At 42.4% G+C, this 25578-nt stretch overlaps 2 protein-coding genes across 2 annotated transcripts; both read right to left on the bottom strand.

Moving 5' to 3' along the window:
- Positions 1 to 270: 270 nt before the first annotated feature.
- LOC147567759 (uncharacterized) lies at positions 271 to 1282 on the bottom strand. Its single transcript, XM_086657965.1, has 2 exons — positions 446 to 1282; positions 271 to 330 (listed from the first exon to the last, which is right to left on the bottom strand). Exons 1-2 carry the CDS (start codon positions 1280 to 1282, stop codon positions 271 to 273), a joined length of 897 nt encoding a protein of 298 aa, XP_086514091.1.
- Positions 1283 to 23746: 22464 nt separating this feature from the next.
- On the bottom strand, positions 23747 to 24634 carry LOC147567758 (uncharacterized). Its single transcript, XM_086657936.1, has 3 exons — positions 24615 to 24634; positions 24391 to 24496; positions 23747 to 24349 (listed from the first exon to the last, which is right to left on the bottom strand). The coding sequence occupies exons 1-3, from the start codon at positions 24632 to 24634 to the stop codon at positions 23747 to 23749; spliced, it is 729 nt and encodes a 242-aa protein (XP_086514062.1).
- Positions 24635 to 25578: the final 944 nt, after the last annotated feature.

Genomic DNA, 25578 nt, shown 5'->3' with positions numbered 1-25578 from the left:
TTGGTCCCTGAAGGAAATGTTAACGCAGAGATTTCTAGATCTGGTATTCATACAGAACTCCCTTCAAACCAGATGATCTCTGATGCTGAGATTAGAGATACTTTGGATGCTAGGATAGATGTTTCATCTGCTAACATAGAGAAGGGAAGCTCGAGTTATGAAGAAGTTGATACTGGTGCTCGGTTGGGTGGTAAGGTTGCTAATTGGGCAAATTTGTTTAAACAAAAAACTGCACAGGGTCGAAAGGGCAAAAACTAGATTCACTAAATATTAACCAGTAATAAGGATCCCAAGTAAATTGCAGCACATCATTTCCATCAGGCCCTGGGGCTTTGACAGATCCAATAGAAGAAAGGGCAAAAACAATTTCATCCCTAGTCACTGGCCTTTCCAGCTCCTCTCTTCCATCCAGCAAAGGGGCAGGAAATTGGAAAGACCCTAACACCTCATCCTCCTCAGGGCAAGGCTGATCAGATCCTAACAGATCCTCAAAAAACCCCACACATTCATCAATTATATCCTGCTGGTCCTCCAGCTTATTCCCATTACCATCCATCAAAGAATAAATACTATTTCTAGCTCTCCTTTCTTTGGTAGAACAATGAAAGAAAGAAGTATTGTGATCATCTAGAGTGAGCCACTTCACCCTTGATTTTTGATGCAACTGAGAAGCCTCAGCCTTGGCCAAATGAGCATAAGACTTAATAGCCTCTCTTTCTGCCTTTCTGAAATCTACATTCTGAGGATCAGCCTGAAAAACAACCTGGACATCCTCAAGATTTCTCCTAGCTTGCTCTACCTGGCTAGGCAAGTCTACAACCATGTCTTTCCTCCACTGCACCAACCTAGCTTTCACTGCCGTCAGCTTTGTAACCAATCTAAACATAGGGTTCCCCACAACCTTTTCACTCCAAACCTCCTCAATCATATCCATAAATCTAGGCTCATCCAGCCACCAATTGAAGAACTTGAAAGGTTTCCTACCTCTACAAATTGGTCCCATAAGAGAAGTCACAGCAGGAGAGTGGTCTGATGTACCAGGGAGCAAAAAATCAGTTTTAGCCTCAGGAAAAAGGAGTAGCCACTCCATGTTAACAAGTACCCTATCAAGTTTAGCACAAACATTAGCAGAATCACTCTGCTTATTGGTCCAGGTATAGTAACAGCCAGTAAAAGCACAATCAAAGAGCTGAGAATCTTGTGTGCATTCCAAAAAATCAATGAAATGGTCAGTCCTCACTTGCTCTCCTCCTAATTTCTCTTCAGCAACTAAGGATGGCATTGAAATCCCCAAGGAACATCCAAGGGCAATCAAAATTAAAAGTGAGTCTTCTCATGTCATTCCACATTTCTCTCCTTAGAATAGCCTCATTCTTAGCATAGACCATGCCAAGCATGAACTTCTAGCCAGAACCCAGAAGAATACTAACTACCACACATTGGCTAGACCTATACATAAGGTCAACAGTAGCAAGATGGGGGTCCCACCCAACCCAAATTCTTCCCCCTTCATCTTCATCATAATTATCAAGATAGTGCCAAAATGGATTTATGCTCCTCTGGACTCTATCCTTATTCTTTCTCAAAACTCTAGTCTCCACTAAACCACACATGCTAAGTTTATTAATTCTTATGAGGTCTCTGACCTCCTTTATTCTAAGGGATCTATTAAGCCCCCTCACATTCCAACAAGCAATCTTATCAATCTAAGGTGTGTGGAGAGGATCCCCCCTCCATAATATCACTGACCTGATCCCTACTCAAGCTCCCTTGGTTTTCTCTCAAAGCCTTGCCCAGAGCACTAAACATGGCTATCTTGCCAGCAATGCCTTTAGGACCACCCTCTGCTTCAACTCTACTCACCTGCAAATCCATCTTGACAGGTTGAGGTTGTCCACCAACACCTTTGCCTGGACATGGGCTACCATGAGCAGCACCAGAACAATGCCTTTTACTAGCAGACAATGGCTCACCCTCCTGGGCATCCCCCAACATATGTAAAGAGTTAGCCTTACCCTTCTTCTTCTTATAACTAACCACTGACCAATCTCCTTCCCCTCCTTGACTAGTCATGGGAGGGTCAGGATCAAGCATTAGCTGATCTTCTGAACCTGTACCCATACTCCCAAGACTAATCAGCTTAGTACTCACAATGGTCTGGGGAGCCTGCACATCCCTTTTGACCTCCACTACCTTACTAGTATTGCCCTTTTCTTGAGTCCTACCTTTAGGCTCAATAGGCCACTGGCCTTGCTGAGCACGACTTGCTCTTCTCTGTCGAGCATTATCTCGAACAGTTTGAGGGCATCTGTTACTCGAGTGGCCAAATACATCACAAGTAGAGCACCGACCAGGCTTCCACAAGTATTCCACAACTACATCAATAACCTTATCCTCATCAATCATGAGCTTCACTGAATTAGGCATAGGGTGGTCAAGCTCCATCTCTATACAAACCCTGGCAAACGACATCCTAGTCTGTTTCTCAGTAGGTTCATCAAAAATAATCGGGACCCCCAAAATACTAGCTACCATGCTAATACCCTTAGCATTAAACATCACATAGGGAAGATTCCTGAGGTTAACCCAAATGGGGACTGTAGCCAACTCCTCAATTTCCTCCTCGATATTCAACTTCCAAGGAGGAACAACAAAGAGCCTGTTAGCAATATACACTGGTCCAAACTCCAGCACCATCTTCCTATCTTCCTCCAAATCAAATTTCATCACAAAAGCTGAAGCTCCATGAGCAGTAAGGGTCATTTCTCCCTTCAAACGCCACACCCTCCTCAATGTACTATTGACAACAGGGAACGATAACCTATCTCCCAAGAAGTACCAAATAAAACCTTCTCACATTCATGAATCTGCTCTGTGAAATCCCTCATAGACACCATCGCCACCTTCTCACCATTAATAACCACTGGGGGAGAGTATATCAGCTTAGCCTTTGTAGAAGACTTGCCTCGTCGGAATAGATGAGCCCAGCTCGAACCCCTAGAGCTGAGTGGGTTCAAGGATTCTGTTCTGCTAGAGCTGAGTTTCTTAACAGAGGAATATCTGATCATTCCCCTTGTGTTATTAGTTTATATGAGGTTAGTGATGTGGGTCCTAGACCATTCAAGTTTTTTAATTGCTGGACTGAGGAAGAGGGATTCATGAAGCTAGTGGATAAGGCTTGGAGCATTAAGGTCACTGGTAATCCTATGTTTAGGTTGGTTTGTAAGTTGAAGAGAGTGAAAGCTGATCTTTTATTGTGGAAAAAGGAGAGTTTTAGGGACTATTCTCTTCAAGTGCAGGAGGCTAGGCAGGAGATGGAAGTGCTTCAAACTAAACTTCAAGAAACACCACTCTGTGAGAATACTAGAGTTGCTGAGAGAAGAGCTGTAGCTGCTTTTTCTGCTAAAGCTAGAATGGAAGAGTCTATGTTGAAGCAGAAATCTAGAATGCAAAAGATTGATCTTGGAGACAGTAATACTAAGTTTTTTCATGCATCCTTGAGGGAAAGGACTTCTGACTTGTGTTGATTATTATCAAAACTTGTTTGGTGTTTCAGATTTCCAGGGAAGGACTTCTGACTTGTTGGAGTAGATGGAGTTTAGTACTGTGCTGGATGAGCAAGATGCTGAACAGCTAGTGAGGGGAGTCACTAGAGAGGAGGTTGTTCATGCTCTATCCACCATTGGTTCTGATAAATCCCCAACCCTGATGGTTTCACTGCCCATTTCTTCAAGTCTTGTTGGAAGATTGTTGGAGATGATTTCACCAAGGCTGTGTTGAGATTCTTCTCCTCTGGAAAGCTTTTAGGTGAGGTCAACTCTACTTTGGTGACTTTGGTTCCAAAGTGTAAGGATTCTTCTAAGGTAAGTGAGTTTAGACCTATATCCTGTTGCAATGTTATATATAAATGCATCTCTAAAATTCTTACCTTAAGGATGAAGGATTGTATTTTTAAGTTGGTTAGTCCTTGTCAATCTGGGTTCATATCTGGCAGATGTATTCAGGACAACATTCTTTTAGCTCATGAGTTGGCTAGGGATTATCATAAAACTTTGGGCCCTTCTAGGTGTGCTTTTAAGATTGATTTGCAAAAAGCATACGATACTATAGAGTGGGATGCCTTGCTGATGGTAATGGAAAGAATGGGGTTTCCTAATACATTCGGAAGGTGGGTGTACACCTGTATTGCTTCCTCCAGGTTTTCTATAATGGTCAATGGTAGTTTTTATGGATATTTCAGTGGTAAGAGGGGAATTAGACAAGGTTGTCCCATGTCCTCTTACTTATTTGTTCTTGTTATGGAGGTATTCAATTTGTTGTTGCTGGACATGGTGAAGAATGGAAGGTTTCAGGTGCATCCTAAGTGCTCTAAATCCTTGATTACTCATCTTGCTTTTGCAGATGATGTCCTTGTCTTTTCAAAAGGTGACATTGATTCAGCTCTAGCTTTAGCTGAGGTACTGGAGATGTTTTATAGGTGTACTGGGTTGAAGGTTAATCAGAGGAAGATTTCTATGTTTTTGGCAGGTGTCTCTGATGATGTTGGGAGTGTTATCACAGAATGTCTTGGCTTTCCTCAAGATGCTCTTCCAAGTTGCTGTTAGAATTCACTCCTGGAAGGCTAAATTTTTTTTATTTGTTGGGAGACTCACTATTATCAAGTCTATCTTTCAGGGCATGGTTCTTTTTTGGCTTAGTGTTTTTGATCTTCCTAAAAGGGTTCTCAAGGAGCTGCAATCTTTATTCAACAAGTTTCTGTGGACAGGGTCTGATACTAGTTTGAAGAAGGCTGCAGTTGGTTGGGTTCATGTGTGCTTCCCCTTTGCAGAAGGAGGGTTGGGTATTAGGGACTTCAAGGTTTTAAATGTGTCATGCTGTCTTAGACACATATGGGACATTTTTTGTGAAAAGGATACTCTATGGGTTCAATGGGTGCAGGTCAATTTGATCAAAAAGAAGAATTTTTGGGACATGGGAGTGCCTAGTAATGCTTCTTGGATTTGGAGGAGACTTCTTTATATCAGAGACATTGGTGTTCAATTTGCTTTTCATGTAGTAGGTAATGGTGAGACTACTAAGTTTTGGTTAGATAATTGGCATCCCTTGGGTCCTCTTTCTAAGTTCTTTACTCAGATGTTTAGATATGATAGCACTCTTCATCTCAATACCAATGTTAGTTCCTGTATTAAGAATGGAGTTTGGCACATTCCTTCTCATCTTGCTGTTTTCATTCCTTCAATTCTTGATGGATTGAATGAAGTTCTTATAGATATTGCTAAGGAGGATTTGAAAGTGTGGAAGGTCAGTGAAAAAGGGGAGTTCACTCTGAAAAGTACTTATGATGCCTTAAGAAAGACAAAGACTATTATATCATGGCATGGGTTAGTGTGGTTTGCTCATAACATTCCTAGACAAAGTTTCATTGCTTGGGTTGCTCTTAAAGAAGGACTTAAAACTAAGTGAAAGCTTCTCTTTTGGGGTATAGAAGTGGATCCTTGTTGTTTGTTGTGTAATGGGGAGAGTGAAGATGAGTTGCATCTGTTCTTTCATTGCCCTTATTCTAAGTTTATTTGGGACAACATTCTTCATATGCTTGGATTGATTAAGGTCTCTAAAGCTGATTGGGATAAGGAGATTGAGTGGTGTTTCAAAATGTTTCAAGGCAGAGAGGGTATTGGGCTGTTAGGGAGGTTAGCTTTCAATGTTATCTTCTATCATTTATGGTGGGAAAGGAACAAAAGGCTTCATGATAATTGTTGTCAAAGTAGAGAGGGAGTGTTAGCTCTTATTATTCAGGATGTTAGAATGAAAGTGCTGGCCTCTCATGCAAAATTTTCTGCTTGTGTCAAGAATAGGAAGTTGGCCAGTGTGTGGAATGTTGATTTTCCGTATTCTTTAAAGGCTTCTGTGAATTGTGTGTGGCAAAAGCCTGAGCTGGGGGCTGATTCTTATCAATACTGATGGTGCTTATTCTTTAGCCGGTGGAGGATATGGGTGTGTTCTAAGAAATCATCAAGGTTCTGTTATAGCTGCAGCTAGAGGGAGATCTCTTTCCAAATCAGTGTTGTGGCATGAGCTTCAAGGTATTGAGGTCGGTTTAAGACTTGCTAGAGATCTTCATTTGCCTAGGGTGAGTATAGCTACTGACTCTATGAATTCTTATGCTCTACTTAGCTCGGATAGGGTGGTTCCTCCTTGGAGAGTGGTGTTTCTTTGCCAGAAAATCAAGCAGCTTATGAGTGGGTTTGCTTCTTGCACTATTCATCATGTGTTTAGGGAAACAAATCGAGTTGCAGATTGGCTCTCTAAGCATTGGCCGGATGTTGAGGAAGAAGTGTTGCTCCCTGGCTCCTTGGATTCAAGGTTGGAGCAGCTTATTGATGAGGATAGGTGTGGAATTGTTCACACTAGATGTACATAATGAGTGTTATTTCTTTTTTGATGTCCCTCTTGGGAATGGGGTTATATGTTTTTCTGATGTATTTCCTTTTGGTGTATTTTTTTGCTACCCTGTTAAAGGGTTGGGGTGGGCTTGCTCCGACTGGCGTCGGCTAAGTTGTCTTGTTTGTCTTTGTTTTTTGGTCTGGCGCCTTTAGCCTGCTTATTCATGCAAAAAAAAAAAAAAATTGATCCGCACTTCGTCACAAATAGTGTGGATAGTCAGCCCCGGTGACATGACATCGCTTCTAAACACCCTGTTATTCTGCTCCTTCCAAATATGATAAACAAAGGCATTTAAAAGCAAATGACCCACTTGAGCAGCAATAGAGAGTCCACCTAAGTGATTAATACACCACTGTAATTCCTCTTCTCAATTAACAGCACATACTCTCTGAAATTCCATCTTGAGTAATAGCGATTCCCATATGTTCTTTGTTACCGAACACCCAAAGAGTAAGGGGAAATCCGTTTCTTCATCTCCCCCACAGAATACACAGGAAGTGTCTATAACCATACCCCAACTAGCCAGAAAAGCTCTGGTTATGAGACGTCGTCGAAAAGCAAGCCACGTTATGAAGCAATGTTTGGGTATATGATGCACCCGAAAAGGTTGCACACCCAAGCGGAGGTATCAAGTAGTAACCGGTAAAACCGGGATCGATCCAAGGATAGGAAGGTAGCTTGGATATTGTAGGGTCTTATCCCTCGGTCTAGATATTACAAGCTAACTTAGACTAAAAAGGAAAGAAACAAAGATAAATGGGGGTTTTGATCGAAAGAGTAGCAAAAGAAGAAAACAAGTAAAGCTAAACTAAACAATCAAAGTAAACGGGCGAGAGAGATTCGAGAAAAGAGTCGAAGGAACAAGAGTCGGGAGACGGTAAGACTCGATTCGGGCAACAAATAGGTCAGAGAGGTGTCGAAGTCCGGGAATCCATAATGATAAACCTATGACTATGTATAGTCCGATTTGATGTGTCGAGGTACAATCGATATTCGACTCCTAAAGTAGATGTCTCTAAGTACTATGTATATCCGGATATCATACTTAGTCAAACAAACGTCTAAATCGGTTAATCCCGAGTCATCGAAAGTGTTGTCTAGTCGCCTAACTATGTGAAGTGCATGACAAGACACATGAAATTATGACTTAGACTACGATCGATATCGAATACTTCGTTTCGTCTATTAACTATGCCAAGTGCTTGACAAGACACATGAAAATACGATCAAAACGATAATCGAAATAAATGAACATCAATTTATAATCAAAACATCAAATCATATTAAACATAGTCACAAATTCATCACATTTCATCTCATATAATCGACAAACTAAAGTTAGCTAAACATGGTAATTGAATAAGAAATGGAAAGGAAATGGTGAGAGAATCCTCCTTTTTCGATGTGGTTCGAGGCTAAGATCGTCGGAAAATATGAGTTTTTAGTTGCAGCCGATCTCCCCTTAGCAATTTTATGGGTTCCCCATAGCGACCACCATCATCTTCTCCATTTATCACAAACCTCCATTAAAGCTAAACCCTAGCTTTCTCTCTCTACAAATTTCTAACCCAAAATCAAATCAAACCAAATGAGAAGCAAGATCATGGCATGGGGAGTAAAAGCCCTAAGATTTCCGGCCAAGAAGGTGGCCGGAATCCTAGAAATCCGGCAAAATAACTTCCGGCCAAGAAAGAAGGTGACTAAATCCGGCCAAGAGATGTACTGTTCCGAGCCGAGTGCAGCCGTCCCGTGCTTGTGAGCTTCGTCCCGAGCAAGATAGCTTCCAGCCGAGCTCACCAATGCCCGTCCCGAGCAGGTACACTTCATCCCGAGCTCATGAAGAAACCCGAGCTGCTGTCCCTCCACACGAGCAACTGTCCCGAGCCTTGGAATGTGCACAACCGAGCTCAGACGCGTCCCGTGGAAGCTGCTGCTGCTGAGGACGCGTCTTGCTCGTGCTTCATGCTTTCCCGAGCAGCTCGAGCTGCTGCCGTGCAACCCGAGCTGCTGCCGGCCAAGGCTAGGCCGGCCTTGCCTTGGCCGGCACTCCTCCTTCTCCTTCTTCTCTTTTTCTCTCTCTCAAGCTCTACTTGTTGATGAAAAACCCTAACCCTCTTGCCTCTTTTTCTCTCTCCTCTCTTGGTTCCCTTTTCAAGCTTGAAGATGATTGAAGAGTAGCCTTTGACCCCTTTCTCAAACTTGAGTCAAACCCTAGACTTAGTCAAACTTGACTAAGTCTTTAGACCACAAATGGGTGCCCATAAAATCTCTACACAATTCTTCTTATCTTAATATTTCTTGTGCTTGGACTTGGTTTTGGGCTTTGATTTAGAAACCAAGAGGGTGCCTCCATCCTTGTCCCTACATCTTCAAATTCTCACAAAGGACTAAAATACCCTCAGACTTCTTTCTTCCATAACTTTCCCATCCGAACTCGGAATTGACTTCCGTTTTCACCGTCGGACTCGTCATTGCCTCCACTTGTAATTTGATTTGCTTGAAGTCTTTTTCTCTCGTTTTCGGCACATGAAATGATAGTGACAATTCGTTCCCTTTATTCCGATTTACATCTTTATCTCAAAAAATGATACCTAACAAGAAAAACACATAAAATATTATTGATAACACTCGATAAAGACTAATTAGTCTAAGTTAGGCTGTCCAAATGTGACATTTTCATGTCACATCAGTATACCACCCGGTGACCACACTAAAGAAATCCAGCTCAGGCGAGGAGGTCCTCGGGGTCGAATTGCTTCATACGTCTCTTTGAGAGTAAAACTCTCCATTCTGACTAGGCATCCAGATTACCTCGTCCTTGAGCGTACTATCTACCACCACCTCTCTAGCCTCGACCTCGATAGTCCCTAACATGGCTGCAATATGAGTGGGAAAAACCCAGCCTGACTACCCAATAAACTGAGAAACACGTGCTTGTAAATGAAGGTGAAAATCATATCTATGTGTCTCATCAAAAGCATCATAAAAAAAGACCGCGAGGATGCCATAAATAGGTCCAGAATTTAGTATCCTGGCCATCTCCCAAAGAAGTAAGTACACATGAGTCGCTGAGCCGTGGGTTTACTGGCTAGAATCCTACGCCAACACCAAGAACTTCTACTCGGAGCTAAAAGAGTCCAGAAATGATGATCTTAGATAAGATTATTTCTCACCCAGTCAGCCCACAAAGTCCTCTTACCACTGACCAAATCCGATATATGACGAAGGTTTGATGCCTCAAACAACACCTCGATGTTGCGAAAACCTAGTCCCCCTTCATCTGTAGGGTAACATAGGCTTTCCCAGCCAATGGGAGCTCTCTTACACCCCATATCCACATCAGACCATAGGAACTTGCTAAAGATGGAGTTGATATCATTTATACTCTCTTGGGAATAACAAACACTGTTGCCCAATATAGTAACATATTGTTCAAAACTACCTTGATAAGGAGAACTCGTCCCGCAAACGATAAAAATCGACTCTTCCAAGATCGGATTCGTCCCTTGATTTTATCAATCAGCGGAATACAATGACTATAGGTGAGACAAGACGATATAAGAGGTAAACCCAAGTACCGGATAGGCAGAGAACCAATACCGAATTCTAGAATGGTAGTGATATCACTCTGACCTTGAGCCGAAAGACCCACAAAGAAAACAGTGCTCTTGAGCACATTGGCCTGCAACCCCGTCGCCCGATGAAAGCCAGTTAACACATCTTTTGAGATTGGGCCGAACCCGCGTCTCCTCGAAAGATTGGGCAAGCATTATGTTATCTTGTATTGATCTACCAGATATAAATGCAGACTGATTTTCACTAACTAAAGTCTTAACCACCCTCTTGAGTCTGACAGTCAAGATTTTAGTAAAGGTCTTGTATATCACATTACAACAGGCAATAGGTCTAAGATTGAGCTATTCAAGGGGCCAAACCTTGATGTGCTATGTTGGGCATTAGGTAGCTTATTAGAGATGGATGCTACTATGCCCAATGTCCGGATGGTAAGCCGAGATGTAAGGTGCCGGATGCTTGAGACTAGATGGCAAGATCCGCATATGCGGCTTGGGAACGACCCTCATATTACCATGGTGAGGCGTGCGTCGTGCTAGCATATACCATGTAGTAGCTCACATTAGGAACTTTAGGGACTAATGATAATAAGGTGGCATTCACCTCTCCCAACAACTTCCCTGATTTGAAGAAGCTGATAATAGCTCTAGTGAAATCATCTCCCACCACTGACCAACACTTCTTGAAGAAGTTACTCGGAAAAGAATAGGAGAGAGAAAGAGCCGGGTGGTGGGTCTTTTGAGGGGATATTTTCCAACAACTTTCTTCCTTGTTTTTAGGGTTTGTGGCGGAGGCTCCTTGTTTCCCGGTGACATTTGTTGCTGGTGGACTGGCGGCGACGCTCCAAAGTTCTGGGAGAAGCTCCTTTCTGATTGGTAGTTGATAGTATCCGTGATTTTCTAGCTTCCTTCTTCCCTTTTGTTCGTGTTTTGATCCCTGGTAACTTCTCCCATGTCTGGATATTCTCATTTTGAGTGGATTGGCGGAAAGAGAAGTGAAGGTTCCTCTCCACACTTCTGGTGATGGAGCTTCGGGGCTGGTCCCTGAAGCTTCTTCGAAACAGTTGTTGAGTGAGAGGGAATCAGGTACTAGTTTAATGATGGATGTTCGTAAAGTTTTGTCTGATGAAGCAGGTAAGACGGGTCGTCAATGGGGGCCATCGAGGGTGTTACACTTTGTACTGACTCCTGAGCTGAAGGGTATGGCTGGTGTTAGGAGACATGAAGGGACAAGTGTAGGCAAGGTGTTTGAGGGAATGCCTAAGCCAGAGTTTCCTTCAAACCAACAGAGCAGTGGTTCGAATGGAGCTGTCAACTGGGCTGGTCTTTTCACTCGACACTCTGTAGCAGGTAGGAAGACATTATCCTATATTCCTCATGTTGATATTAATGGTGTTCATGGGGTTCATTTTATGACTGATAAGCTTCAGGCTAGAATTTTTGAATGTGAGACTTGGGTTGTGGGTTGTTTTATGGGTAGTAAGCTAGAATTTTTTTTTATTGATCGAGAGGAAAGGGCAGGTCGGTTTTTGCTACACCCACATTGTCTAGGCCCGAAGGTTACTCACCTCTGTTTTGCAGACGATCTTATGGTCTTCTTTCGAGGGGACACAGGGTCGGCTCAATCCCTAAAAGGTGTGCTAACTGGTTTTCATCGGGCGACGGGGTTGCAGGCCAACGTGCTTAAGAGTACTATCTTCTTCGCTGGACTTTCGGCTCAGGGGCAGAGTGATATTACTACCATCCTGGAATTCAGTACTGGTTCTTTGCCTATTAGATACTTGGGATTGCCTCTTATATCTTCTCGTCTTACCTATAGTCACTGTACCTCGCTGATTGATAAAATCAAGGTACGAATACAGTCTTGGAAGAGTCGTTTTTTATCTTTCGCGGGACGTGTTCTTCTCATCAAGGTGGTGTTGAACAACATGTTCCTATACTGGGCAGCGGTGTTTGTTATTCCCAAACGAGTTATGAATGACATCAACTCTATCTTTAGTAAGTTTCTTTGGTCTGGCGCTGATATGGGATGTAAGCGAGCTCCTATTGGTTGGGAAAGCTTATGTTACCCAACCGACGAAGGAGGACTTGGATTTCGCAATATCGAGAGGCTCTTCGAGGCGTCCAATCTTCGTCATATATGGGACTTGGTTAGTGGTAAGACGACTCTATGGGCTGATTGGGTGAGAAATAATCTCATCAAAGATCAGCATTTCTGGACTCTTTCAGCTACGAGCAGGAGTTCGTGGTGTTGGCATCGGATTCTAGCCAGCAGGCCGACGGCTCGGCGACTTATTGGTACTTCTTTGGGGGATGGTCGTGATACCAAATTTTGGACTAACTTATGGCATCCTCGTGGTCTTCTGTATGATGTTTTCGAGGAGGTTTATAGATATTATTCTCACCTTCATCTAGATGCCCGGGTTTCTCAATTTATAGAGCAGTCAGGCTGGGTCTTTCCTAACCATGTTGCAGCTATGTTAGGGTCTATTGAGGTTGAGGCAAGAGAGGTGGGGGTAGATAGTACTCTCAGAGACGAGGTGATCTGGATGCCTAGCAACAATGGTGATTTCACTCTCAAAGAGACGTATGAAGCAATTCGACCTAGAGGACCCCGATTGAGCTGGACTTCATTAGTATGGTCATCGGGTGGTATACCCAAGCATTGCTTTATCACGTGGCTTGCTTTTCGAAGACGCCTCAAAACTAGATCGTTACTGGCTAGTTGGGGTATGAGTATAGACACTACATGCATATTCTGTGGGGAAGATGAAGAAACGGATTTCCATTTGTTCTTTGGCTGTTCAGTCACAAAGATTATATGGGAATCGCTATTACTCAAGATGGGATTTCAGAGAGTATGTGCTGCTGATTGGGAAGGGGAGCTACAGTGGTGTATTAATCACTTTGGTGGGTTTTCTATTGCTGCCCGAGTGGGTCGTCTGCTTTTAAGTGCCTATATCTATCATGTTTGGAAGGAGCGGAACAACAGGGTATTTAGAAGTAATGTCATGTCACCGGGGCTGATTATACACACTATTTGTGATGAAGTGAGGATAAAGCTAAATACAGTTACCAAACGATTCGAAGATACAGAGGAGAATCAGAGAACCATTAATCGATGGAATCTTACTATCTCGCTCCAAAAGCCGGTCTATACTTCATGTAAATGGACTCGGCCGATGGCAGGGAGATATATGATTAACACGGATGGAGCGCTGAATGAGGTGGAGGCGGGGTATGGAGTCATTATTCGAGACTCGGAGGGGCATGTTGTAAGAGCAGCCACAGGTCAGGTTGATGGGCAGACTATCTTCATACACGAGCTACAGGGTGTCGAGTTGGGTTTAGAGTTAGCACTTAGTGCCGGATTGCAGGAAGTTGAGCTTGGTCTTGACTCGATGAATATCAAGTTACTTCTTGCAAAACCAAATCAGAAATTACCATGGAGGGCGAGGCGGTTGTGGCATAGAATTCAGAGGCTGCGTAGCCAATTTCGGAGTTTTCGGGTTTTCCATGTCTATAAAGAAGCCAATCAGGCTGCTGATTTCTTGTCAAAGATGAAGCTTGGACCGGGTGTCACTCAGTTGAATATTAGTCAACTCCCGGTGGAATTAGTCAACATTGTCAATGCGGATTCTAGAGGAACAGTGAGAATGAGGAAGGCTTGGGGCTAATGAAATGATGTAAATTTGAATTCTTTGCTGTTTTTTGACTTCTTTTTTCCTTGTTTTTGATTCGGGCTTCTCCCGCTTATCATTATAAAAAAAAAAGGTGCCATGATCTGATCTAGCTTTAGAAAGGAGATCAGCCACTCCATTAACCTCCCGATACACATGCTTTACAGTGCATTCCTGAAACTGTTTCATAAGATTACATCACCTTCCTCCAAAGAAATAAGGATCACCAAGGGGGTACCACTCCAAGTTTAGTAAGAAGACTAAGCACATATTTGGAATCAGTGGCAATGACCACTTTCAATGCTCCATAATTAATAGCCTGCTCCAACCCTGCTTTAACACCCCCCAGCTCATGGTGAATAAGGACTCTAAAAATAGCTATTGAGAAAGAGCTGGGTGGTGGGATTTTGTGTTTTCTTTTTCCGACAGTTTTTTTCCTCTTTTTTAGGGTTTGGCGGCGGCTCCTCCTACTTTTTGGGGGTGGCGGCGGTGGTGGTTCTGGTTTTTTCGGGGATTCGCAAGAACTATTAGTCTCCATTGAAGCTCTCTGTCTTCCTTGAAGTATATGCGAGCTTCTAAGGGGACGAATGTCCCTCTTCTTCCTTCTGGTAAGGAGAATCTGGTTTCGTTTGAAGCTGGAAAAGCCTTAAAACAGGGGATGAGTGAGAGGGAAATGGTTCTTCCCCAACCTTTTTGTGGTCGTCTTCGTGGCCCTAGTAGAGTTCTTAATGATATTGAGATTAGTGAGAAGGAAGAGGGTCAGATGGATGATTTGAGGTCGGGTGGAGGTCCTGAAGTGGTATGTGAATCTGAGAAGAACAGAGGAGGTTCTCCGAATGGTAAGCTAGGCAGTACTGGTGAGGGAAGGAAGGGTACTGATACTACTATGGAAGATTTTCCTGAGCTTCCTAGGTCTGATGGGGAGACTGTGAGGAGTAATAGTGGACCAAATTGGGCAGATCTGTTTGCTCGAAGGGAGGTTCCTGGTCGTAAGGCTCTGTTTTCGACCCCTCCTATTAATGTTAATGGGAAATTGGTGGTTCGAATTCCTAGCAATTCAGCTGCTTATCAAAAGCATCTAGAGGAATGTAAGGATCTTATTGTAGGGTGCTTTGTTGGGGGAAAGGTTACTTTTGGTTTTGCTACCAGTACTCTTATGAAGATTTGGAAGCTAAGAGGTAATGTTCGATTCACTTTATTTAGAGATTCGATTTTCATTATTCGTGCTGACCTTGAGGAGGACAGAGAGCTCATCCTAGGCCATGAACCAATTTATGTAGCTAGTAAATTGTTTATAACCCGGCCTTGGCATCCTCATTTTGAGAAGGAGGTTAATCAATTGAAAACCATTCCTATTTGGGTTACATTGAAAGATATTCCTTATAGGCTTTGGTATGAAGAAGGTATTGCTATGTTTGCTAGTTTTATTGGTAAACCTTTATTTGTGGATGGTCCTACTGCTACTAAGAGCAGGATGTCATATGCTAGGGTGTGTGTAGAGGTGGAGGTGGAGAAGGACCTTCCTGATACTGTCCCTGTGGTGGAGGATGATGGAGAGGAGTGTGTTGTGCAGGTTCAATATGCCTGGAAGCCGAGATATTGTCATAAATGTTGCAAATTAGGCCATACATCTGCTAATTGTGTTGTTGGGGCTCCTAAGAGGGTATGGGTTCCTAAACAGAAGCAGGGAGAAACTTCTGGTCAGGCTGCCAATAGTAATGGTCAGAACTTTGAGATTGGTGGGTCAGTAATAGGTCAGGTTAAGGAATCTGCTAGTGTAGTTCAATCTGCTAGTGGTAGTGGTAAGGATAAGATTGTGCTTGGGGAGGCTATGGTAGAGAAGGTAGAGGAATCTGTTAGGAAAGAGAACTCTATGGAGGAGGAAGGGTGGACTGAAGTTAGGAGGAAAGGTGCACTTAAAAGGAAGGAGCAGGATAGAGGGGGTGGGAACTCTGTGTTTCATTTTCATGCTTTTGGTAGTGAGGAGGTAGCTAGAGGTGGTATGTCTTCAGATTCTAACAGAGGTGGTGATTTGAAGAGGGACAGACCAGGTTCTGCTGTGCCTAAATTTAAGAATATGACAGGAAAACCTGGAGAGGTGAACTCAGAAGGGTGGGTACAGAAACATGGTTCAGATGTTGATAGTGGGGCTTTGGTCCCTTATGAACCAAGTCCAGTTTCTACTAATGTTCAAGTGTTTGAGGCTAAGATTCAAGAGGATAGGAGGGCTCTGAAGCTAAAGAGGTTCTCTTATACTGGGTCTAATGATTAATATGGGATGTTGGAACATTAGGGGTTTGAACTCTCCCCCTAAAACAATAGAGGTCACTAGGTTTATTAAAACTAATAAGTTGGGTATTTGTGGTATTTTAGAGACTCAAGTAGATGTTAGAAAAAAGGAGTTGATTAGGCAGAGGCTTATGCCTACTTGGAGTTGGCTTCACAACTATACTAGTGATGTGGGAGGAAGGATATGGATTCTTTGGGACCCTGGTTTGGTTCAGCTTACAGTTGTGGCTGAATCCAAACAAATGATTGTTACTATGGCTTGCTTGAGGGATGGGAGAAGTTTTTTGCTGTGTGTGGTATATGTTAGCTATGATGGTGTTGAGAGAAGAAGGATATGGGCTTATCTCACATCCCTGGGGGCTGTTTATGATTGTCCTTGGGTGGTTATGGGTGACTTTAATGTAGTTTTGGAAGCTAGAGATTTTATGGGAGGTGTTGTGGCTAGGCCTAACTATGTTCTGGAATTCAAGGAGTGCTTGGAGCAGACCAAGCTCTTTGATTGTCCTTTCACTGGGCATCACTACACCTGGTCCAATAAGCAGGAGGGTGAGGGTGCCATAGCTAAGAAGCTAGATAGAGCTTTGATTAATATAGAATGGGTGGATATGTTCACAAATGCAAAAGCAGAGTTTTTTAATATGGGGGTATCTGATCATTCCCCTTGTGTTGTCTGTTTGTTTGAGCATAGTGGGGGTGGTCCTAGGCCTTTTAAATTTTTCAACTGCTGGACTGAAGAGGAGGGGTTCTATAAAATAGTTGACAAGGCTTGGAGTATACAAGTTATGGGGAATCCCATGTACAGACTTGTAACTAAATTAAAGAATGTTAAGTCTGCCTTAAACAAATGGAAGAAAGAGAAGTTTGTGCACTTTCCCTCACAGGTTCAGGAGGCTAGAAGGGTCATGGATGAAGTTCAGGTTGAGCTACAACACAGGCCTTTATGTCCCTTTGCTAGAGCCAGAGAGAAGGAATCTGTTTCTGATTTCTCTTATAAAGCCAGAATGGAGGAGTCCATGCTTAAGCAAAAATCAAGAGTTCAATTTGTTGACTTGGGTGACAGTAACTCTAAGTTTTTCCATAATTCTATTAAGGAGAGGAGGTCTAGGAATAATATTCCTTATCTTTATAATAATGAGGGTGTTAAGTTGTTGCAGGTTCAGGACATAGCTGCTGAATGTGTTGGTTACTACCAACAAATGTTTGGAACTTCTAACTTTGGAGGTGAGGGCCTTGAGGCCTTGGATGGTATTCTTCTTGGAGGCAGGGTGTCAGCTGATCAGGCTTTGGAGTTGACCAGAAAGGTTACAAGGGAGGAAATCACTTATGCTCTTTCTACCATTCTCTCTGATAAAGCTCCTGGCCCTGATGGGTTTTCCTCTCATTTTTTCAAAAGCTGTTGGAAGGTGGTTGGAGATGATTTTGTGGCAGCTGTCTCCAGATTTTTCTCTTCAGGCAAGCTTCTAGGTGAAGTTAACTCCACTCTTATTACTTTGGTTCCTAAGAGTGCTAATGCTGATAAAGTTTCTGAGTTCAGACCCATTGCTTGTTGTAATGTGATTTACTGTATCACAAAGATTCTTACCTTGAGGATGAAGGAGGTAGTTGTGGGCTTGGTTAGCCCTTGTCAATCAGCTTTCATTTCAGGAAGGGCTATACAAGATAATATACTTTTAGCCCATGAGCTCACTAGGAACTACCACAGAGATAAAGGTCCCCCTAGATGTGCTATCAAGATAGATTTACAATAAGCATATGATACTGTGGAGTGGGATGCCCTCTTTAAGGTTCTTGAGAAGTTTGAATTCCCTCCACAGTTCAGGTCAAATTCCTTTCTTATGCTGGTAGATTGACTTTGATTGCTACTGTAGTGTATGGTATGGTGCAATTCTGGTTCAGTGTGTTTGTTCTTCCTCTCAGGGCTATTGATGAACTCAATAGGATTATTATGAGATTTTTGTGGAGTGGTCCTGATTTGAAGATTGGCAATTCAATAGTGAAATGGAGTTCAGTTTGTCATCCTTATGCTGAAGGGGGTCTGAATCTCAGGAATCTTAGGAAGCTCAATGTTGCAGCCAATCTAAGATTGCTTTGGGACATTGTGAGAGGTAAGGACACTATCTGGGTGGCTTGGGTGGAGAGTCATCTTATCAGGGTAGATGTTTCTGGTCTATTGCTGTTCCTGATAATGCCTCTTGGAGTTGGAGGAGAATCTTGCAGTTTAGGAACTTGGGGATGAAGTTTGCAGTCTTTCTTGTGGGAAATGGTCAGAATATCAGGTTCTGGGCTGACAACTGGCATCCTTTGGGGGTGTTGGAATGCTACTTGAATGACTTTCTCAGAATGGATAGTAGGTTGCACAAGGATGCTAAAGTGGAATGCTGCATTACCCATGGTACTTGGAAGATCCCTATAATGGTTGCTGGTGAGCTTGGGCCTATAGCAGAGAGACTATCTGAAGTTGAAATTGGGGGAGGAGATGATATTCTTGTGTGGGCTGCTGGTGAGAGTGGAGATTATACTTTGAAAAGCACTTACTTGGCTCTGAGGGAGGTGTCAAGTGTTGTACCCTGGCATGGTCTAGTCTGGTTTAGCCACAACATTCCAAGACACAGCTTCATCTCATGGGTTTGCATGAATAGAGCTTTGAGAACAAAAGTTAAGCTGCAGGGATGGGGATTGGCAATCAATGTCACTTGTCCTTTGTGTTGTGCCTATGAGGAGGATGATTATCATATATTATTTGGTTGTGAATTCTCTAGAGCCATTTGGGCTAAGCTTCTGGGTATGTTGAACATCTCAAAGCTTAGCTGGAATAGCTGGGATGATGAGATTGCTTGGTTTGTGGCTGTTTTTGCAGGTAGGGGGCCTCTTGGGACTTTATATAAGCTTGTGTTCAATGCCTGCATTTGCCATTTATGGGGTGAAAGAAATAAAAGGGTCTTCTCTGGCCAAGTTAGTAAATGGGAAGATGTCTGTCTCCATATAACCTCTGTGGTGAAGATGAAGATGTCCAGGGTTGATAAAAAGGTAAGGGATTGTGGTGCAGCTAGATTGGTCTCTTTGAATTGGAATTTGGGTTGGGTTTTTATCCCCCAGAAGGCTGTCTTCTGTCATTGGCAGAAAACTGAGAGAGGCTCCTTCATGATTAATACAGATGGGTCTTTTGGCCAGAGTACAGCTGGGTATGGTTGTGTGATCAGGGACTGCCATGGTGATGTGGTTGTGGCTGCCTGTGGAGAATCTGCTCCTATTAGTGTTCTCCACCATGAGTTTGAGGGAGTGTTGGCTGGATTGGAATTGGTTGTTGAGTATGGGTTATCCAAAATTGTCCTAGCTACTGATTCTATGCTGGTTTGGGGTTTTCTTACTAAGAAGGGGGTGGTTCCTCCATGGAAGTCCCTTTTTATTTGGCGAAAAATTAAGAAGATCATGGAGTCCCTAGAGACATGTGATGTCAAGCATATATTTAGAGAGACAAACCAGGTTGCTGATCTGCTCTCCAAAGCCAGGACTCACATAGGCAGGCAGGTTGTTATGGCTCTAGAGTTGGGCCCTATCATAGGGAAGGTGGTTAGAGAGGATAAGCATGGTGTGTTGAGGAAAAGAGTGAAATAGGTGTTTTTTTGTTGTTGTTTGTTTTGATTCTTGTGTAAGTCGCCTATTTTTAGGGACTGCTCTTTTTTTCTTTCTTGTTGTTCGGGTCTGGCGCCCTTTAGCCTGCTGATCTTTGCAAATAAAAAAAAAAAGCTCATGGTGAATAACACTCACAGGAACTGAACCACCACAAGATGCAACCATAACATCACCATGATGGTCCCTCAGCACACAACCAAACCCAGCTCTTTGCTGCCCATATGAACCATCAGAATTGATTTGAATATAACCAGCAGTAGGAGGAAGCCACTTGCAAACAGTAACCTATTGAGAAACAAAAACCCAAGGGAGATTCCAATTGAGAGCAACAACTATGTTTCTACTGCAGTCAATAGATTTCATATCCACCCTAGACATTTTAAGCTTCACATCATGAATAATATGGTAAAAACCCTCATCCCTGCTCCCTATAGCCCCAGAGAAGACCCTCTTGTTCCTCTCCCTCCAGATGTGGCATAAGAACCCATTGAAGACCAGCTTACCAAGGATAGCCAAGTTATCCTTCCCAGCAAACACAGAGATACACCAAGAGATTTCATCTTCCCAAGTATGCCACCCTTCCCTATGTAAATTTAGCATATCCAAAAGTCTCTTCCAAATAGCCCTAGAGAAATCACATCTGAAAAACAAATGGAGATCATCCTCCTCAAACTCACAGCAAAGGGAACAGCTCACCTCCAAAACCATACTCCACCCCTGAAGTTTCTTTTTGGTCTTTAGAGCTCTATGCATACCCAACCAAGAGATGAAGCTATGTCTAGGGATATTATGGCTAAACCAGACCAGCTTATGCCAAGAGACCTCACAAGTAGCATCTCTAATAGCAAAATAAGTGCTTTTAACAGAAAATTCAACTGTCTCACTAGGAACCCACACCAGCTTATCATGACCACCACCAATAGGCACCTCAGAAAGCCTAGCAGTAATGGGTTCCATAGGTCCAGCAACCATGGAAGGAATCTCCCACTTCCCATCAACAATACAGCTCACCTTGCCTTCCTTATGCATTCTACTATCATACCTGAAAAAAGCACTCTGAAATTGGTCCAGGACACCAAGAGGATGCCAATTATCCATCCAAAAGTTGATGCTCTGACCATCCCCAACCAAGTACAATGCAAACTTCTGCCCATGATGTCTAAATTGAAGAATTCTTCTCCAACTCCAGGAAACATCACTAGGAATACTTAAAGACCAGAAACACCTCCCTCTTATGAGATGTTTCTTAACCCAGGCTACCCACACTGTTTGCTTATCAGAGACAATGTTCCAAAGATGCCTAAGGACAGCAGCAACATTCAGAAGTCTTAAGTTTCTCAACTGTAACCCACCCTCAGCAAAAGGAGAGCAGACCACAGTCCATTTAACAGCAGCATTGCCAATCCTCAAATCTGCACCACTCCAAAGGAATCCCATAATAATTCTATTAAGTTCATCAATAGCCTTCATAGGGATAGTGAACACACTAAGCCAAAATTGAATCATGCCATACAACACAGAAGTAACCAAGGTGAGCCTTCCAGCATAGGAGGGGAACTTCACCTTCCAAGATTTAACCCTGAGAAGGACTCTATCAATAAGAGGAAGGCAATCAGAGTATTTAAGCTTGGTGGAAAGCAAGGGGAAACCAAGGTACCTAACAGGAAGTTTACTGCAATCAAACTGCAGTAAAGATTTGATCAGAGCAAGGGTCCCATCATCAATACCAGAGGCAAATATAGTGCTTTTATTCTGATTCACTCTGAGGCCAGTACAGATATGAAACTGCTTCAACACCTGAGTAAGAGCTATAGCAGACTTCACATCACCCTTCATAAACACCAGGAGATCATCTGCAAAACAGAGATGAGTAATAAGAGGATTAGAGCAGTTAGTATGGAGATGAAAATCTCCATTCCTCACTTTATCCAAGAGCAGGACATTTAGCACCTCCATCAAAAGCACAAAGAGACAGGGAGACATAGGACAGCCTTGTCTAATACCCCTCTTCCCCTCAAAATAACCATAAGAGCTACCATTCACCATATTAGAGTACTTGGGAGAGGTCACACAAACAAACACCCGATCAATGAAGAGTTTAGGGAACACAAAGAGCTCCAAAACCTTCCTTAGAGCACCCCACTCCACTGTATCATAAGCTTTTTGAAGATCAATCTTCACAGCACATCTAGGAGGGCCCCTCAGCTTATGGTAATTCCTTGTAAGTTCATGAGCCAAGAGAATATTGTCCTGGATAGTTCTACCAGAGATGAAGGCTGACTGGCAAGGACTCACCAAGCTATCAATAATTCCTTTCATCCTAAGAGTCAGGATCTTAGTGATGCACTTATACACCACATTACAACAAGCAATAGGCCTAAACTCTTGAATTCTAGAGGCAGTAGGGGTTTTAGGAACCAAACTAACCAATGTAGAATTGACCTCTCCAAGAAGCTTCCTAGAAGAGAAAAATCTAGAAACAGCAGCCACAAAATCATCCCCCACTATACTCCAACAAGACTTAAAAAAGTGTGAGGAGAATCCATCAGGACCAGGAGCTTTATCAGAGTGTATGGTGGAAAGAGCATAAACTATCTCCTCCCTAGTGACCTTCCTAATCAAATCAGCAGCTTGAATATCAGTAACTTTGCTGCTAAAATTGATCCTGTCAAGAGCATTGAGACCATCTTGGGAATAATTAGAAACCCCAAACATAAGCTTGTAATAACCAACACACTCCTCAGCAACCTCAGAAGGTTTAAGAAGTTTTTCCCCTTGCTCATTAAAGAGGAAAGGAATATTATTCCTGCTCCTTTTCTCCTTAAGAGAGTTATGGAAAAATTTAGTATTACTGTCCCCCAGATCAATGTACTGAACTCTTGATTTTTGCCTCATAGACTCCTCAAGACCAGCTTTATAAACAAAGTCCTCAGCAGCTTCCTTCTCCCTGAGCCTAGTTTGAGCACACAAAGGATTAGTTCTCAATTCAGTCTGAACAGCTTCAAGCACCACTCTAGCAGCCTGCACCTGAGAAGGAAATGAGGATAACTTTTCATTCTTCCACCCTACCAGAGAGGACTTCAATTTTTTAAGCTTAGTAACCAGCCTAAACATAGGAGACCCCATAACTATAGTAAGCCATACCTTTTTGACAGTGGGAAGGAAGTCCACATCCTCAGTCCAACAGTTAAAAAAACTTGAAAGGCCTAGGACCCACACTAGCCAACTCAAACAAAGAAACAACACAAGGGGAATGGTCTGAAACTCCCATATTCTGAAATTAAGCCTTAGCATTAGTGTAGAATTCTACCCATTCAATGTTAACTAAGGCTCTGTCTAGCTTCTTAGCAATGGCACCCTCACCCACCTGCTTATTAGTCCAAGTGAAATGGCAACCTGAGAAGGGGCAATCAAAAAGTTTACAATCATCTAAGCATTCCTTAAACTCAAAAACATTATTTTGTTTAGCAACCACCCCACCCAATTGGTCTCTAGCTTCCAACACCACATTGAAATCCCCCAAAACAAGCCAAGGTAAGGTATAGTTACTAGCCAATGTACTGAGTTCCTGCCAAAGTTCTCTTCTAAGCACACCATTATTGCTGGCATACACAAAACAAACCAAAAAACATCTCTGATCCCTCAAAAAAGGCAATAGCTGAAATCATCTGAGCAGACTCACCTATCTTACATAAAGTAAGAAGCCCAGCATCCCACAACACCCAAATCCTACCATTCCCATTACTATCATAATTATGAAACCAGTCCCAAGAAGGCATAACTTTCCTTCTAATAATATTCTTATTCACAACAGCAACCTGAGTCTCAATAACACCACAAATCCCCAAATTATTATGCTTAACAAACCTAGTAACTTCACCCAACTTATGGGGGGAGTTCATGCCCCTAATATTCCAACAGCCCACACTAATCATTGGAGCCAGAATAGGTAACCCTCTTAACCTTGGCACCCCTCTTGCCTTCAAGAATCTTTGCCTCAAAAGTTTGTACATTGGTAGCAACAGGCCTGCTCCCATAAGGAATAAGAGCATTACATCCATCTTTATCCCCTTGCACTCCCACCCAAGGACCTGGATCCTCTTGAATGAATACACTCTTAGAATTAGACTACTCAAGAATAGAATCTTCCTTCACTTCAGAACTCCCAGGACAAGAATTCTTAGAAATGAGGCCATCATTTGTCCCAAGAATATGGGACTGAGAACTTCCATTATCCCTATCTTTCCCTTTCCTTTTCAAAGATCCCTTCCTTTTAACCTCAGTCCAACCATCATCCTCAGACATAAGCCCAACCTTGCTTCCATCCTCCTCTAAACCTTTCTCCAAGGGAGTCTCCTCAGCATCCATTGTGCCCATAGTAGCATCACCTCCCTTAGCTTGAACTGTACCAGGTTGTTGTTTAGGAACCCACACCTGCTTAGGTTTAGGTACTGCCTTAGAACATCTACCAATGGAATGTCCCAAGACCTTGCAATTAGAACAGTACAGAGGCTTCCAAGCATACTCCACCCTAACCACCAATTCTTCCTCATCATCCACCACAACAGGTATAAGAGTAGGCAGCTCAACACCCACCTCCACCTCCACACAAACTCTAGCATAGGACATCCTAGATCTAGAAGCAGTAGGACCATCCATAAACAGGGGTTTACCAACAAAACTGGCTATATGAGCAATACCCTCCTCATACCATAGATAAGTAGGTAAATCCTTCAACACAATCCAAATAGGAATAGAAGAAAGGTGATTACCTCCCTTTCAATTCCTGGTTGCCATTGTCTAGCAATAAACAATTTACTAGCCACATACACTGGCTCATGACCCAGAATAAGCTCTCTATCTTCCATCAAATCAGCCCTAATAATAAAGATAGAGTCTCCATACAAAGTAAACTTAACACTACCCTTAGGCTTCTAGATACGTAAAAGGGAGGTAGTAGCATAACCAAAAGGAACCCTACCTCCAACAAAATTACCAACTATCCAATTCTGACATTCTTTAAGATGATCTTGATGTGTACGAGTAGAACTCACAACACGAGCAACTAATTTACCATTAACATCAACAGGAGGAGTTCTGTATGAATACCAGATCTAGGGCAAAAACATCATTTGTCGAAAGGGCAAAAACATCATTTGTCGCATACTAACACCAGATGATCTTGAAAGTAAATTGGGCAAATTTACTTTCAGTTTTTTTATCATCACTAAATATTAACCAGTAATAAGGATCCCAATTAAATTAGGGTTTCTAATTTTAAAACTAGATTCACTTTCTGTTTTTTATTACTTTGAATTTTTTGGTTTAGATTCACTTGGATAAATTTACGTATTTATGACTTTGGGATACAACCAAGTAGTTTTAGATTTACCGACCTTACTCTATGTCTATAAATACATGCATGTAAACTTGACTTATTGTTTCAATGAGAAATTTCTATTTATCTCTTAGGTCTCGGTTATTCCCTCTGGGTCACCATACCATCCCTCCATTATTGGAACAATCAAGCTCGGGTATTTATATTCTACACTTCCTAAAAAGTACTTACTGTGATTTTATTACATGTCATTAGGAAGACTAGTACACCACATTAAAATTTCATTTCTTAAGCATCACAACCACAATTATATAATCCTTCCCCCGACTTTGATGGAAAAATATACCACGTTAGAGTTATGTTTTTTAGGCATCACTACACAGGTATGTAAAATCTTTCCCTCGATTATTGATGGAAATATATGGTAAACCACATCAAAGTTCAATTTCTTAATCATCACAACTGACAAATGTATATTCTTTCCTAAAACTATTGATGAAACAATGTGGTATACCATATTAAAGTTTCATTCCTTAGGCATCACAACCAACAAATGTATAAGCCTTCCCGAAAAATATTGATGGAGCAATGTGGTATTCCACATTAAAGTTTCATTTGTTAG

Source organism: Eschscholzia californica, unplaced genomic scaffold (assembly GCF_041429995.1).
Source record: "Eschscholzia californica isolate CP2 unplaced genomic scaffold, dmEscCali1.0.p SCAF_1, whole genome shotgun sequence".
In the NCBI taxonomy this organism is placed as follows: Eukaryota; Viridiplantae; Streptophyta; class Magnoliopsida; order Ranunculales; family Papaveraceae; genus Eschscholzia; species Eschscholzia californica.
This window is presented reverse-complemented; position numbering and strand designations above follow the sequence as displayed.